General features: G+C 50.0%; 1 protein-coding gene across 1 annotated transcript in view; it reads left to right on the top strand.

Annotated features, from left to right (window-relative positions):
• LRRC74A (leucine rich repeat containing 74A) overlaps positions 1–2,726 on the top strand; it is a 41,530-nt gene extending 38,804 nt beyond the window's left edge. The window contains exons 14-15 of the mRNA XM_067754806.1: positions 1,980–2,082; positions 2,691–2,726. Of these exons, the coding sequence (XP_067610907.1) occupies positions 1,980–2,082; positions 2,691–2,726 (139 nt within the window). The remainder of the gene's footprint in view (positions 1–1,979; positions 2,083–2,690) is intronic.
• The last annotated feature ends 14,092 nt before the right edge of the window (positions 2,727–16,818 follow it).

The raw sequence follows: 16,818 nt of genomic DNA, 5'->3' as shown, positions 1-16,818 counted from the left end.
CAAAGCAGCCCTGAACGTCCCCGCTCCCGCCCGCCCCTCGGGGGGGATGGCACTGCTGGGAACAGAAGGCCGGGGGGGGATCTTCTCGAGCCCCACCCAGAGCCCTGGGGTTGGCACACCATGGGCGGCTGAGGGGAGCCCCGGACTCAGCCGCCACCACTGTCCCTCCCCAGTCGTCTGGGTTGGGTGGTAGGACACAGGATGGTGAGTCCCCAGGCCTTCCTGCTGTCTCAGTTTCCCTGGGAGGAAGGTCAGGGTGGGGCATCAGACAGTGCCCCTGAGGACAGTGTCAGACGTGAAGAAGCAGAACTGGGGGATGTCTGCTCAGACCTGCCTTCCGGCCAAGTTCTCAAAGACGTGGTCCAGGAGAGAGATAAGGTGGGGCTGAGGAGGGCCAAGGATTTTCTGGGAGCAGGGCTGGTGTTATGGGTGCAGCCTGTGCCGTCACACAGGGCCAGACTTAGAAGGGCCTGGGGCTTGGTTTCATGCTCTGCTGTCACTCTCTTAAAATTCTTAACAAAAACCCCACAGACTATGTGGCCCGTCCTATCTGAGGGAGAGGACATTGACACACAAAGGGCCTTCCTGTCTGGGGGGCAGAACTGGGGAGAGCTATAGCAGCCAACCCATCACCTCCCCGCAAGAGCTCCAGTGGAGATGAGACTAGAGACCTCCTCTTGACTTTGGCCAGATGGAAGCTGTGATTCTGGAAGAAAGGAGAGATGAAGAACAGCCCTGACCTCAAAAGCTTGCAGGTGAGGGCAGGGGTCAGGGAAGGACACGTCCCTCTCCCTTAGGCCCTGGTTGTCTCCCCAGGAGAGGGGAGGGGGAGCACTGACCCCCCGCTTCGGGTTGGAGTTCTCACGCCGCGGTTCAGAGGCAGGCAGGCAGAGACTCCGGCGGGAGGCGGTGAGGTCTCAGAGCCAGGAAGAAGGCTCTTCAGGGGCCTCGGCCAGCTGGGCCGGCCCAGGCCCGCTCTGGCCTCTGGGCTCCAGCCAGTAAGTAATTCAGAAATTCCTCCAGAATGCTGCCCCGCCTGCCTGCCTCGCTGTCCCAGCCTGAGCCAGCCTGCGGGGGCCGCCGATGCCTGGTTTCCACCTCCTAGAGGCTGGCCAGCCGCTCCCACGCACGCACGCGCGCGCGCGCGCGCGCGCGCACACACACACACACACACACACACACACACACACACAGAGCGCCCTCGCTCCCAACTGGTCCAGGGGTAGATGGTGCCAGGAAATGAACTAGCAGAAGAGGAGCTGGTCGTGGGTCCCCAGCCAGGGCCAGGCTCCATGGAAGAGGGTGGAGAGGAGGCCCAGCCCTGTGTGTGTCATGGGGGAAGCGGCGAGGCTTGAGCCTTGGGGATCTGCTGAGGCCCAGCCTGGAGCCTGGCCCAGTTCTCAGAAGCCAGCCCAGCAGAGTCTGCCCTTCCTGGCAGAGTTGACCAGGCGTGAGCCAGGAGCCCCGGGCAGGGCCTGCCCCAGCACCCCCATCTTCTGTCCCCGAGGCTGAGAACTGGGCCACCAGAGACTCCTTCCCTGGCATCTCCCAGGATCCCAGGCCGCTAATCCCCTCTCCATTAAGATGCAAATTTTCTCAGAGGCCGGGAGAGGCTGGGACTCATGGCAGCCTTTCATTTTTCACATCTGTGGGAAGCTGTGGCCAGCTGACCTCAAGTAAAACCCAGAGAAAAGGGCGAGGGAGGGAATTCGGTCAAACTGCTGGCAGCAAGACTTGCTTCTGCAGGGGAGGAAGGAAGGGGGCAAAAAGGGTAGATGAACTCTGCTCACAGGACAGTTTCAAAACCGTGTCCCGGGCGGGCTTTGCTACCAGGGCCTCCAGCTTTGCAAGGCCCATCCGGACAGGGCGCCAACGGCACGAAGCGGGTCAGGAGTCAGAGCCCAGCTTTGCCACTGACTGGCCGCAGGACCCTGGTCAGAGCGTGACACGTAAACGGGGAGCTGATCGCCCCCTCCCAGGGTCGCTGCGAACGCGGTCGTCACCAGGGACTCGGAGGGGCTCGGCGCCATGCCCGGCTGCGAGGATGCACTCCCGACGCCGACCCTGCCCTTTTCCACGGCGGTAACTGCCCACCCCTGGCCCGAGCTGCATTCCCCCACGTTCCCACGGCCCAGCAGCAATCCCAGACCTGGTTCTCAGACTCGGGGTGTTAGCAAGCCGGATGTGGACGTGTCCTGGGAAGAGCTCCCCGGGCCCCCAGCACGGTGGAGGCAGCCTTCTTCCCTCGCCTTTCTCAGTACCACGTCTTCACCACGTTCCCAGAGGCCAGGTGAACCTTCGCTGAAGGACCCTGATTCCAGGTGCCTAACGTTGTCAAAAGAATCCAGGAATACCCTGACTCACCTCCAGGTTTACCAAGTCTACGAACCTGCGGAACACCAATCTTCAGTCCTCATCTCCTTGAAGAATAAGAGGGTCCCCCAGAAGGGCCTCTACAACCACAGGGCCTTTAAAGTCAGAAAGCCAAGCAAAGTCCTCTCTGCCTTCCCTGGAGGGCGACTCTGCCAGCCACTCCTACCTGACCAGACGACACTCCGCCCTCCACTGCCCCCCATTGCCTGCTTCTCAGAAACCCTGACTCAGTTTTCCCTGAGCACAGCTTCCCCGCAACTGTACTCCCCTCCCATCTTGACCTCTGTTCCTGCCTGAGGCCTGACTCTTGGCCCCAGACCTTCAGCCATGAGCTCTACATCTTTCACCGCTGATCACTCCCACCTGTCACCTGGTCTCCCTGACACCAGCCAGTGCTAGTCTCCTTGTGTGTTAAGCTTAGAAACAGCTGATAAAAATGGGTGTTGCCGGGACTGCCCTAGTGGTCCGGTGGTAAAGAATCCACCTCCCAATGCAGGGGACCCGGGTTCGATCCCTGGTTGGGGAACTAAGATCCTACATGCCGCAGGGCAACTAAGCCTGTGCGCCACAACTACTGAGTTCGCACCTCAACTAGAGAGCCCACGTGCTGCAACTACAGAGCCCACGCGCTCTGGAACCCACGTACCGCAACTAGAGAGAAGCCCACACGCTTCAACGAAGACCCCGCGTACCGCAACTAAGACCCGACGCAGACGAAAAAATAAAGAAAATAAATAAAGAATATTTAAGATTTAATTTAATATTTAAGCTAAATTCACATTTGGCTGCTGGAGGGTACAGAGTGACCCTGTGCTGGTTCCTTGCTTCCCTGGCTCTGCAGGGTCTCCCGGAGGCTGGGGGGAGGGGGGACCAGCTCAGTCTCCGAGCTCCGGGGTCCCTCCTGGCTCTGTGATTAGCTGAGTGCAGGCACCTTGGAGTGGGGTGAGTCTACGGCCCTAAGGATGAGAGCACAGGGGGACTGACTGGGTGGGGAACTCTGACCCTGAATGAGAGCTGAGGAAAGAGAGGGCAGGGTGTTTGGTGTCAGACCAACGCGGGTAAATCTTAACTCAGCTGGTCCGTGACCTTGACCTCACTGGCATTCGTTTCTTCCTCTGTAAACTGGGAACAATCACACCTCACAGGCTGTGGTAAGGAGTGCCGTGGGTAGTCCTTGAGCGACAGTGGGTTCAAGCATGGTCAGCTGTCAATTACGCTTCATCACTTTTATGTGCACGTGCTATCTATTCTTCATGCGGAATTGAGCTGACGTGTGCGTGTCCAACAAGGCTCGGAAACATAGCAGATGTTCAATATGTGTTAGGTTTCCCTGCACTGGGTACCACGAGGACATACATCCCCCATGGGCTTGTCTCTCTCTCCATTCCCCGGAAGGAGCCAGAAAGAACACCCTGCACTTGGCAGGGAAGAACCATGAAGGTGAATCTTAGGTTGTCACCCCGTAAGGTCCCTTTGCTTCAGGAGATCCGTGAAGATCCCAGGGTGGTCATCCCGGGATGGGCAGGAAGGCTGAGCCTCCCGGGATCCTTAGTGCAGAAATTCCAGGGGAAGGCTAGACTCAGTTTTCCAGGAACATAATTCCACATTCCTTATACTCTGACACACAAACATGTAAGTTTTCTTTTTCCTATTACTAAGCTTAATTTTTATCATGTCACATTCACCCCTCTATCATCTCAGATAACATAGAATTTAATTCAATAACTTCCAGATAAACTTCCAGTCGCTGCAGTGATTTCTAAATTGTTTCATGCTTAAACTCCATTAAATCAGGAAATCCCTCTGCATCCTCATCCCCTCCAGGGCTGGTTCTAACGCTGGGGGTCCAGGCAGTTTCCCAGGATGGGTGTGTTGGGGTCCATGGCTCAATTTTGATCTACCCCGTGCGGTCCACACTCTGTCCTTTGGCCTGCCTCCCATGTCAGGCCCCGCCAGTCCTTAGCCTCACCTCTGCATCATCCTTGCTCCTGCAGAAAGACCTAGGGGTGCATCCCATGGAGGGGTCTGGGGACTCCCAGTGGGGCTGCACAGGACCCCATGGAACCATCACTATATTTCTGGCACTGTCTGCCTTCCCAGAGCTACAGCCAGAAAGCAGGGTGCTGGTCCCTCCACTCTTAGTTGTTCAAACATAACTGGGGCTCCTAGTGTCTGGCCCCCAATGATTCAGCCCAGCCAATGGGGAGGTGAGAAGATCCACACCAAGTTCCCCACCTCGTGCCCAACCTTCTTCCTCCCTGACCCAGTGACCTCCTGGGGGTGATGGGAAAAGGGGGCACAGGAAGGCGGTCATTAGTCTCGCCTGATCGTATGTCCCATCTTTAACCTTTAAAACAATGTAAAAGCTTCAAGCCTGCGTCGATATTCATCATCTTTTTTTTTTTTTTTTTTTTTTTTTTTGCAGTACGCGGGCCTCTCACTGTTGTGGCCTCTCCCGTTGCGGAGCACAGGCTCCGGACACGCAGGCTCAGCAGCCATGGCTCACGGGCCCAGCCATTCCGCGGCATATGGGATCTTCGCGGATCGGGGCACGAACCCGTGTCCCGTGCATCGGCAGGCGGACTCTCAACCACTGCGCCACCAGGGAAGCCCGATATTCATCATCTTGCAGCTCGAATGCTGAGGAGTGTCCTAGGGCTCATTGGTCAGCTAGTGCTTGACTGTTGTCTCACGGCCCCAGGGAGAGAGTGGAGTATAAAACCCTCCCCCAGGAGCCAGTGCTGAGGTCATAACCTTCAGTGTCCTCTGCTGCGAGCTGGGGCCCAGAGCTGAGGATGGGAGAGCCTGAGAGACGCCTCCTTCCTCTTCCAAGGAAACAGAGCAGATGGTGGTTGCTCTCAGCCCCAGCTTCTCCCCATAGACCAGAAAGAGCTGCCCAGCTGCGCAGCAGCCTGGCTTCCTTCACTGTCCCTGGCCCAGACCCTTTCAGAGAAGCTCACCTGCAGCCTCTGCACTGACTCTTCCTCATCCCTGCTCACTCCAGGCCTCCACGCCCTGGTCCAGAGGGGAGCTTAGAGTCAGGTAGAACTGGCTTTACCTGCCTCTACCGCGGACCACCTGTGTGACTTCAGCAGGCCACTTAAAACTTTGGGCCTCAGCTTGCTTGTCTGTACAATGGGAATAAGACACTTCCTTCCAAGGGTTATGAGAATTAGATAAGAGGATGGGTGTCGAGTGCTGAGCTCAGTGCCTGGTTCAGAGTCAAGAGAGGGTAGTTGTTTTTCTTCTTACTGTCATTGTCCCCATCATAGCAGGGAAACAAGTTAATAAATTGTTCCCTAACAGAGCCAGTTAAGGGAGACCTGCTGGGCAGCTGTCCAGGTACTAACCCAGGAGGAGGCTCAAATGCTGGGTGTTATAACATCACTGGTCCTATAAGTGGACTGGATAGCTGTGCTCTCCAGCACTTCCCAGTAAGAGGACCCACTTTGACAAGCTGCTTGGGGGCTGGAGAGAGACCCTCGCCAAGGAATATGCTCAATACAAGAGCTGTTTACTAAAGCACCTTCCAAAGAGGACGGGCTGGTGACTGGCAGAATGTTTGTTGGTGGAGAGGGGTCAGCAACTCGGGGCAGGGCTAAGTTTCCCCGGAGAGTAAAGGAGAAACAGGCTGCCGCCAGCTTCCCCTCCTCTACCCTGCACCCGCCACTCAGGGCTCTGCCTCTCCTTCAGACTAATGTCAAAAAATATTTAAATAACACAGTGTGAAGGCACTCTGAATTATTAACAGACCGGGATGTCACACAGCCCTGCCTGGGCCTCCTGTCTCCCCAGGGGCTGCTCCGAGCAGAAGTGTAGTCAGATAAAATGTTGGGGGAGAAGCCCGGAAGTGGGAGGGGCAGGATGGGGGCTGGGAAGCCACGTCTTCAAGGTCCCACACTGGCCATCTTCTCTGAAGTTTTCCCCCTCTTGCCCTGTGAGACCCTCTCTGGAGCAGGGCTGCTCAAAGTGCCATTGGGGGCCCTTCTGCAAACCGCTTGCTCAGATCCAGGGACAAGTACAGAAAGTGTCTGTAAGCATTTAGTTACTTACCTAGGAATTCGACTGTCAATTTACGTCAGTTGAATCCAATAAAAAAAAATTGTATTTCTTGTTCGTTTCATTTTTTTTCCAGCAATTCTTTCCTGTTATATTTTACAAAAGAAGACAGCCGTCATTTTTTAAAAATTTTATTGAAGTATAGTTGATTTACAATGTTGTGTTAATTTCTGCTGTACAGCAAAATGACACAGTTATACACGTATATATTCTTTTTCATATTTTTTCCATTATGGTTTATCACAGGATACTGAACATAATTCTCTGAGCTATACAGTAGGACCTTGTTGTTTATCCATCCTATATATACTAGTTTGCGTCTGCTAATCCCACACTCCCAGTCCTTCCCTCCCCCACCCCCTCCCCCTTGGCAACCACTAGTCTGTTCTCTATATCGGTAAGTCTGTTTTTGTTTCGTAGATATGTTCATTTGTGTCATATTTTAGATTCCACATATAAGTGATATCACATGATATTTGTCCTTCTTTTTCTTACTTCACTTAGCATGATAATCTCCAGGTCCATCCATGTTTCTGCAAATGACGTTATTTCATTCTTTTTATGGCTAAGTAGTATTCCATCGTGTATATATACCACATCTTTATGCATTCATCTGTCGATGAACATTTAGGTTGTTTCCATGTCTTGGCTATTATAAATAGTGCTGCTATGGACATAGGGGTGCCTGTATCTTTTTGAATTATAGTTTTGTCTGGGTATACGCACAGGAGTACAATTGCTGGATCATATGCGAACTCTAGTTTTTTTGAGGAACCTCCATACAGTTTTCCACAGTGGCTGCACCAATTTACATTCCCACCAGCAGTGTAGGAGGGTTCCCTTTTCTCCACACCTTCTCCAGCATTTATTATATGTAGACTTTTAAATGATGGCCATTCTGATAGGGGCCCGTTGTTGATTAGAAATTACAAAGAAAACAATTTGCTCTTGACCACAAAAAGCTGGAGAAGCTCTGCTCCAGATGTCTCTTCATCTTGGTCTTAGCAACCATCACATCAACATATCACATTAAAATGTGCTGCTTAGAAAGACCGTGCACAGGAGGCGCCAAACGCCTCCTTCCCTGGTCAGCTCCCCGACCTTAGCTGTCCAGCTTGGAACCTCCCTCCTCCATCAAGCCCTCCCTGCCGTCCAGTTCACAGCTCTCTCTCCTTTCCTGGAATCCATAGGACTTTCTGTGTCCACCACTCATTTGGCACTTTAGCTAATAAAAATTATAATAATTGAGTGCAAGGCTTTGTGCTGTCACATTAAACGTGCACCTCCATTGTGTTGTCTCTTGGGGCTACTTTTCAGCCTCTGCTGCAGACACTTGACCGCTGTGTGTGGAATCCTCCACTCCTAGCTTTGAGGATCCCGGGCAGCAAGCCCACCCTCCTGGGACCCCACCCCCCACCCCCGCTGGGCACAGGGCACCGAAGGCAGCAGACAAATAGACAAATACACAAATAGACAAATACACAAATAGACCCAGTGGCAGAACTGCTGCCGGGGGTGCTGGCAGTGAGTGGGGGAAGGGAGGAGCAAAGGAACGCCTTTCTCTTTCTTCAACATTTATTTCCAACCACCAGGGTTTTTTTCTTTTTGTTTTAAAACATACTGATTCTTTTTTTTTTTTTTTTTTTTTTGCGGTACACGGGCCTCTCACTGTTGTGGCCTCTCCCGTTGCGGAGCACAGGCTCCGGACGCACAGGCTCAGCGGCCATGGCTCACGGGCCCAGCCGCTCTGCAGCATGTGGGATCTTCCCAGACCAGGGCACGAACCCGTGTCCCCTCCATCGGCAGGCAGACTCCCAACCACTGCGCCACCAGGGAAGCTCTGATTCTTTTTTAAGTCATACGTTCACAAGGTTAAACAAATGTGAAACCTACAGACAATAGACATCAGATAGGGTGTGTGCCGCCCACCAGACTCCTAGGACCCCCCCGCCCCCGCCCCCCGCTTTGGAGACAACCACTCCTCCCCTCCCTTCGAAGATGTCTGTGCATCTGCGGGTATTTTGTGTCCGTCTCTGCCATCGTTTTCACGTCTGTGAGAACACACCACAAACCCCTTTGGCACTTAGCCTCTTCTGTTTCAACAGCAGATCTGCAGGCAGCTACCCACCCTCGTGGACTTCTCTCAGAATCTTCTTTCGCATAGATCCAGAGCTGGAAGGTTCCGCAGAAACCTGCTCTTCCAGTGATGCCCAAATGGGGACGCAGGTGCGGGCGCCTGCCTGCTGGGTCAGAGTTACCTGACACGTGACCACACCTTGGCAGGGGTCAGTGGGAGGGCACCTGGGAATCCGTATTTCTTTAAATAAATTGAATAAATTCAGCTTGGTAATCTCAGGTGAGCCTTGTGCAGGTTGTTTACTCCTCTCTAGTTACAAGTGAGGAAACTGAGGCTCAGGGAGGGAAAACAATTGCCAAGGTCACACAAGAAGTGAGTGTCAGGGAAACTCCTAGCCTGGGGTTGGCAGGGTGGTGCATTTCCCACTGCACCAGACCTCAGTTAGTTTCCAAGGACTACCCTAACTAATTACCACAAACTGGGTGGCTTAGGAGAACAGAAATTTATTCTCCCCAAGTGCAGGAAGCCAGAAGTCTGTAATCAAGGTGCCCACAGGGCCCCACTCCTTCCGAAGCCTCCAGGGGAGAATCTTCCCTCGCCTCTTCCAGCTGCTGGAGGTTCCTGGTGTTCCTTGCCTTGTAGACACATCCCTCCTATCTCTGCCTCTGTCAACACGTGGCCTTCTGCCCTGTGTGTCTCTGTGTCCTCCCCTCTTCTTATAAGGACACTAGTCATTGGATTTGGGGCCCACCCTAAATCTAGGATAATTATACCTTGAGATCCTCAACTTACTGCATCTGCAAAGACCTTATTTCCAAATAAGGTCACATTCTCAGGTTCCAGATGGACATGAGTGGGGCAGGTGGTTATTCAACCCACTACAAACCTTCCCTAATAAACAGCTCCGTAGGCAGACTGGAGGCCTGCTTTGGCCTCCCAAGCCCCAGCCTCAGAGGTTTCAGGCAGCCTTAAACCTTGGGGCCAGTGGACCCAGAGGGGCAGCTTCAGGCCAGGAGCTGCACATCCAAGTTGCTGGGCATAGTGCCCCAGCTTCCCTGTGCCAGGTGCCCACCCCCAGCTGCTGTTAGTGTGAGTTGCTCTCAGCTGACTCCTTCTTCTGAGAATTGCCCCAGCCTACTGGAGATGCCTGGCTGGAAATGCTGGTTGTTTCCAGACAGAAGCAACAATCAAATGATACTGGGGTACAATAAGCCAATCTCCGTGTTTCAGGAAGGGGCAAACTTGGCAGTACCATTCATATTCCAGAGCTCCTCATGGGACCAGCTGAAGCGAGACCTCTGCTGAACCCACCTGTTTGCCAAGCATCCTCCCTGCCCCCTCCTGCTTCTCTCATTCCCTTACAATTTCACCTGACAGCCCTCCTTCGAAACCTCACTTGCACAGGAATCCCTGCCTCAGGCTCTGCTTCTAGGCAATCTGACCTAAAACAGTGAGGGAGCAAGGCCGTGTGTAACAGGTGGGGGAACAGACACAAGGGCTCTCCTGCCTGAGCCAGCAAACCACCCAGCCCTCCCGCTCACTCGGCCCTCCCTGGCATTCATTGGGTGAGCATACCATGGGCACCAGGCACCCTCAGGGAGGAGGGGGTGGAGTGGGCATGCGGAGGAGGAAGAGATAAAATAAATAGGTATCTCCATGGAGCTTGTATTATGGAAACAAGATGCACAGTCATGAGCTGACTTGAGAGCAATTGCAGAGGATGTGTCAGCATGCCAAAACCAGCCAGCAGCTCTTGGTTATCTGGGGAACAAGTCATAAACGGTTGCTGAGCAGGAATTCATTTCTAGGTACCCTCCACCCCCGACTTGGCCATATTCTCTTGGCTAAAATACCGGGAGGTGAAGGTCAACAGGGCCAACTAGAGCCCACCTGCCACAGGCCCCAAGGGCAGGCAGGACTCAGGATCCACAAGTACCTAAGCCATTCTTGCTAGTTAATTAGTTGGTTGGTTAGTTAGTTAGCTAGATAAAGAAAGAGAAAAATTGGGGGCAACCCAGGCAGAGAGAACAGCATGGACTAGGGCTAAAGAGAGCGTGGCCTGGTTAAGTACTATATGAGGAGGCATGCTATATGCAGGAGGATGAGGAAGATTGTTGGCAATGAAGCCCGGGAGCTGGGCAGGGAGACCACAGTGATGTGGAGGGCCTTGAGCGCTAAGCACAGGGGTTAGGGCTTCACCTTGAAAGTTGTGGGTAGCCACAGAAGGATTTTAAAAGGAAAATTATTTGATCAGATTTTCATTTTTGAAAGATTACTTTGACAGTGGTTTAGAGGGTAATTTGGGAAGTGGTGTATTAGTTATTTACTGCCACATAATATGTTACTGTAAAACTTAGCAGCTTAAAACAAAGAACGTTTATTATCTGACATGGTTTCTGAGGGTCAGGAATCTGGGAGCAGGCTAAGTGGTGGTTCTTGGATCAGGGTCTCTCCTGAGGTTATAGTCAAGCTGTCTGAAGGCTTGACTGGGGCTGGAAGATTTGCTTCAAGATGGCTCACTCACATGCTTTTGGCGGAAGGCCTCAGTTCCTCCCCACGTGGGCCTCTCCTTGGGGCTACTCACAACGTGGCAGCCAACATCAGAGCCAGACACCCAAGAAAGGATGAAAAGGAAGCCACCGGGACTTAATCACATGAGTCACTTCCGCCATATTCTATTTGTTAGAAGTGAGTCAGTAGGGCCAGCCTACACTCAAGGGATGGGGTTGGGGATGGGGCAATTAGCCTCCACCTTTTGGAAGGAGGAATGTCAAAGATTTGTGGACATGTTTTAAAACTGCCATACGTGGTTGGTTAGCCTATAGGGAGAGAGACAAGTTAGAAGACTACAGGAGTATTCCAGGAGAGAAACGTCAAGGTCTGAACCGAGGCAGGAGCAGCGGGCATGGAGAGGAGGGGGCAACTTACAGGGATAGCCTATGTAGTGCGGGGAACCATGATGGGTCAGGAGCCAGCCTGTGGAGCACACCCCCTTGAACACCAGAGCCCTGGCACACAGGGACAGCTTAAATAGCCTCCACCTGCAAATAGGAAGAGTGGTGGGAACTAACAACCTCCAAGAGTGTTTGGATGGTAGTAGTTTTCTGTAGCAGCTTGAGGGACGGAATCAGCACTAACCAGGCTGACAGCTTCCTGGAGCCCAGTGGTGAGAGCCTTTTGAATCTATCCCTCCAGAATAAGATTAGGACGAGAGCACCCTCATCCCTTATAGAAGATAGAAACCATAGGTGGACAATGATAATGGCAGAGCAACATGCTCTGAGTCAGTATGTCAAGTACTACAACTTTACCAACCATCCTGGATGTGACAAGCATGTGTTCATTCAACCAAGTTTGCCGAATGTCACCATGTCCCAGGCATTCTGCTAGGCCCTGCAGAGAAAAAGGAGGAAATTAAATGGCATCAGACTTCTCAACAGTGACACAGTGTCTTCTGGAAGCTAGAAGACAAAGAAGCAATGCTTTCAAAGTTCTGAAAGAAAATTATGTCCAACCTGAATTCTATATCCAGCCAAACTATCAATCAGTATGCAGAGAGAATGCATATGTTCCAGACAAGCAAGCCCTCAAAAATCTTTATTTCTAATGCACACTTTCTCAGGAAGATTTGGAAGGTTTGTGCCACCAAAAATAGAGAGAGAAAGAAAGAAAGAATTCCCAGGATAGTGGAGGGAAGGAAGACTCCAAGATGACACTGGAGACACAAGTTCAGTTTGAAGCAGAAGCAGGACAGGGCTCCAGGAGAGAGGCAAGAAAGGAAAGGAAAGGGGAAAGAGGGAAAGAGGGAAAGAGAGAAAGAGAGAGAGAGAAAGAAAGAAAGAAAGAAAGAAAGAAAGAAAGAAAGAAAGAAAGAAAGAAAGAAAGAAAGAAAGACTACCACTGGCATTTTTCACAGAACTAGAACAAAAAATTTCACAATTTGTATGGAAACACAAAAGACCCCAAATAGCCAAAGCAATCTTGAGAAAGAAAAACGGAGCTGGAGGAATCAGGCTCCCTGACTTCAGACTATACTACAAAGCTACAGTAATCAAGACAGTATGGTACTGGCACAAAAACAGAAATATAGATCAATGGAACAGGATAGAAAGCCCAGAGATAAACCCATGCACATATGGTTACCTTATCTTTGATAAAGGAGGCAAGAATATACAGTGGAGAAAGGACAGCCTCTTCAATATGTGGTGCTGGGAAAACTGGGCAGCTACATGTAAAAGAATGAAATTAGAGCACTCCCTAACACCATACACAAAACTAAACTCAAAATGGATTAAAGAACTGAATGTAAGGCCAGACACCATCAAACTCTTAGAGGAAAACATAGGCAGAACACTCTATGACATAAATCACAGCAAGATCCTCTTTGACCCACCTCCTAGAGAAAATGGAAATAAAAACAAAAATAAACAAACGGGACCTAATGAAAGTTAAAAGCTTTTGCACAGCAAAGGAAGCCGTAAACAAGACCAAAAGACAGCCTTCAGAATGGGAGAAAATATTTGCAAATGAAACAATTGACAAAGGATTAATCTCTAAAACATACAAGCAACTCATGCAGCTCAATATCAAAAAAAACAAACAACCCAATCCAAAAATGGGCAGAAGACCTAAATAGACATTTCTCCAAAGAAGATATACAGACTGCCAACAAACACATGAAAGAATGTTCAACATCATTAATCATTAGAGAAATGCAAATCAAAACCACAAAGAGGTATCACCTCACACTGGTCAGAATGGCCAACATCAAAAAATCTACAAACAATAAATGCTGGAGAGGGTGTGGGGAAAAGGGAACACTCTTGCACTGTTGGTGGGAATGTGGATTGATACAGCCACTATGGCGAACAGTATGGAGGTTCCTTAGAAAATTAAAAATAGAACTACCATATGACCCAGCAATACCACTACTGGGCATATACCCTGAGAAAACCATAATTCAAAAAGAGACATGTACCAAAATGTTCACTGCAGCTCTATTTACAATAGCCAGGACATGGAAACGACCGAAGTGTCCATCAACAAATGAGTGGATAAAGAAGATGTGGCACATATATACAATGGAACATTACTCAGCCACAAAAAGGAATGAAACTGAATTATTTGTAGTGAGGTGGATGGACCTAGAGACTGTCATACAGACTGAAGTAAGTCAGAAAGAGAAAAACAAATACCGTGTGCTAACAAATATATATGGAATCTAAAAAAAAAAGAAAGAAAGAAAAAGAAAATGGTCAGAAGAACCTAGGGGCAAGACAGGAATAAAGATGCAGACCTACTAGAGAATGGACTTGAGGATATGGGGAGGGGGAAGGGTAAGTTGGGACAAAGTGAGAGAGTGGCATGGACATATATACACTACCAAACGTAAAATAGATAGCTAGTGGGAAGCAGCCACATAGCACAGGGAGATCAGCTCGGTGCTTTGTGACCACCTAGAGGGGTGGGATAGGGAGGGTGGGAGGGAGGGAGATGCAAGAGGGAAGAGACATGGGAACATATGTATATGTATAGCTGATTCACTTTGTTATAAAGCAGAAACTGATGCACCACTGTAAAGCAATTATACTCTAATAAAGATGTTAAAAAAAAAAAGAAAGAAAGAGAGAGAGAGAAAGAAACAAAGAAAGAAAGAAAGGAAGGAAGGAAGGAAAGAAAGAGAGAGAGGGAGAAAGAAGGAGGGAGGGAGGAAAGGAAGAGGGAGGGAGAGAGGGAAAATTAGTAACTCCAAGTAGTATAAGAGAGGAAATGTAACCATAGTACACTATAGGGCTCATCTATGAACGAGTTTTACATACACATAATAATCTAAACACTAAATAATGGTTTAACCAAAAATGGACAGGTGTATAGGAAATGTGTTTGGATGAGGAATAGGGGATGTGGTTAGAGAGCTAAATCCTAAGATTCCACTAATAGGAAACCACTTGATAATATCTAAAATTATATACATATGATAAAATTTCTAATACTTAGAAATCTGGAGGTAATTAGCTTAAAAAGTTAAATGCAGTTGCCTCTGGGGAGAAGAAATTGGGGTAGGGAAGTTACATTATAAGCCTTCTAGTACATTTGATTTTTTAAAACACATACACTGGGCTTCCCTGGTGGCGCAGTGGTTGAGAGTCCACCTGCCGATGCAGGGGACGCGAGTTTGTGCCCTGGTCCAGGAGGATCCCACATGCCGCGGAGCGGCTGGGCCCGTGAGCCATGGCTGCTGAGCCTGCGTGTCCGGAGCCTGTGCTCCGCAACGGGAGAGGCCACAACTGTGAGAGGCCCGCGTACCGCAAAAAAAAAAAAAAACAACACATACACCTATTACTTTGATTAAAACAATAAAAGTAAGTAAATAAAAACAGAATGGCTAGTTGGTGAGGGAAGTCGAGCTAGCATATATAGACAACTCTGTCCTTCTCCATGAAGGGAATAGAGAGGTAGTGGTCTCGAGAACCTGGTGAGTGGGCTTGAAGTGGATGGCAGTGTCAGAAGCCTTCTTGGCTGGGTCACAACAAATCCAGATGGCAGAAGTTCTAGCCCCTTTATTTTGGATCAGTGCCCTCTAGGTAGCAGCAGGTGAAGAATAAGAGCAAAGGAAGCCGGGTAAGGATCTTGCAAAGCAGTAGCCAATCCCAGTTGAATTGAATACTGAAGTCAGAAGCTTTTAGTCGGTAAGCCAAACTGAGTTTATGCTTCCTAAAGAGTCCTAAAAAGGTCCCCCTTTTCTCCCTTAGACATAGAACAGTCTTGGAAAGACTTAGATGGTTTTGACCATTGTAAATGGGCACTCTCTTCAGCCAGAGAGTGAAACGGGGAGCAGCACCCCTAAAGTAGAGAGTGTCTATTGTTTTAGCCAGTCCAGCATCTAATTCTTCTTCCTGGTGGAGCTGCACCCCCTCTCTCAGTTCATGAAAGACTGAGGGGTCAGCCAGGCTCCATGAGGGAGCACATGACTCAGGGCTAACCAATGAGGGCACTGAGTGTCCTTGACCACATGATTGGTCAGAAGTGGGCATGTGACCTAAGCTGGGCCAATGACAGGCCTCCTCAGCTTTTTTGCTGACTGGGGAAATAGTACGATCTCACTGCATGGGTTGCTATGATATAAGTCTGATGTTGCTGATAACTGTCTGGCCACCACCAGGCAGAAACTGCTTGAGAATGAAGCCTGCTCAGGGGTAAGCAGCAGGGAGAGAAGGAAGGAACAGGCTCCTGATATCATCATCTGTGCACCTGATTCAGTCACACCTGAAAACAGCAACCCCAAAGACTTTTAGTTAATTGAGTCAAGAAATTCCCTTTTGGGGACTTCATGCCACTTACAACTGAGAAACTTTTGAGTGATACACCTCTCCGGAGACAACATGATATGAAGTGGGAGACCTGGAGGGAAAGGTAAAACACAAAGTCAGCATAACCAGATTATCTAATCCAGCCATCTAATCACAGCCAACCTCTGTAATTCTCCTTCCAAGGTTAACCCAGTGCTGGGAGTTGTTCTATCAAGGGAGGCTTATTCCCTTACCTGTGCATGTGCAAAGACTCATAATTAGGAGGGTCATGTGATGGTACAGCTGAGCCCCTCACATGCTCAGATATGGAGACCTCGTCTAGTTCAGCCCTTATCTGATCCAAACATTGTTCCTTCAGTCGGCCCAGCTTAGGGCCATCCAGTTTCTTTGGAAACTCCCAAGGGTGAGGACTGCCCCGACTTCCTGCCGACTTTTCCACTGAGGCCAAGAACAAACAGCATAGCTCGAAGATTCTTTCTCCATCTTACTGAGCCAGTTTCTGTTTCTCTGAACCTTCCACAGTCCCTAGCAACACAGGAAAAGTCCAAACCCACTTCCAAAGACAGTCCTTCAGGCGTGTAAGGAGAGCTGCAGTGTCCGTTTTACTAACAGGGATTGAGTTCAACTGCATGAAACAGAAACCAGACTACAGCGGCTTAACTGAATGCAGAGATAGATATTTCTTCACATTACAATAGGGCTGGGCAGCCCAGAGCTGGTGTAACAACTCTGTGAGGTTCCCAGTGTCTCCATTTTATCCCTCTACTGCACCACCCTTAATAAGTAGCTTTCATCCTCGCGGTTGCCTCAGAGTTGCAAGATGCCTGCTCTATCTCCAGACCCCAATCCACATTCCAAGCAGGAAGGAAGAAAAAGGAAAGCAACAGGAAAACAAAACTTTCCCAGAAATACCCAGCAGACTGCTGCTTTCGTCACATCGGCCAAAATTGTGTTGCATGGACTACACTATGTTGTGAAGAAGTATAGGATATCTTTTGT

The sequence above is a fragment of the Pseudorca crassidens genome, chromosome 1, assembly GCF_039906515.1.
Source record: "Pseudorca crassidens isolate mPseCra1 chromosome 1, mPseCra1.hap1, whole genome shotgun sequence".
Lineage (NCBI taxonomy): Eukaryota > Metazoa > Chordata > Mammalia > Artiodactyla > Delphinidae > Pseudorca > Pseudorca crassidens.
The sequence above is the reverse complement of the archived record's forward strand: the minus strand, read 5'-3'. Positions and strand labels throughout refer to the sequence as shown.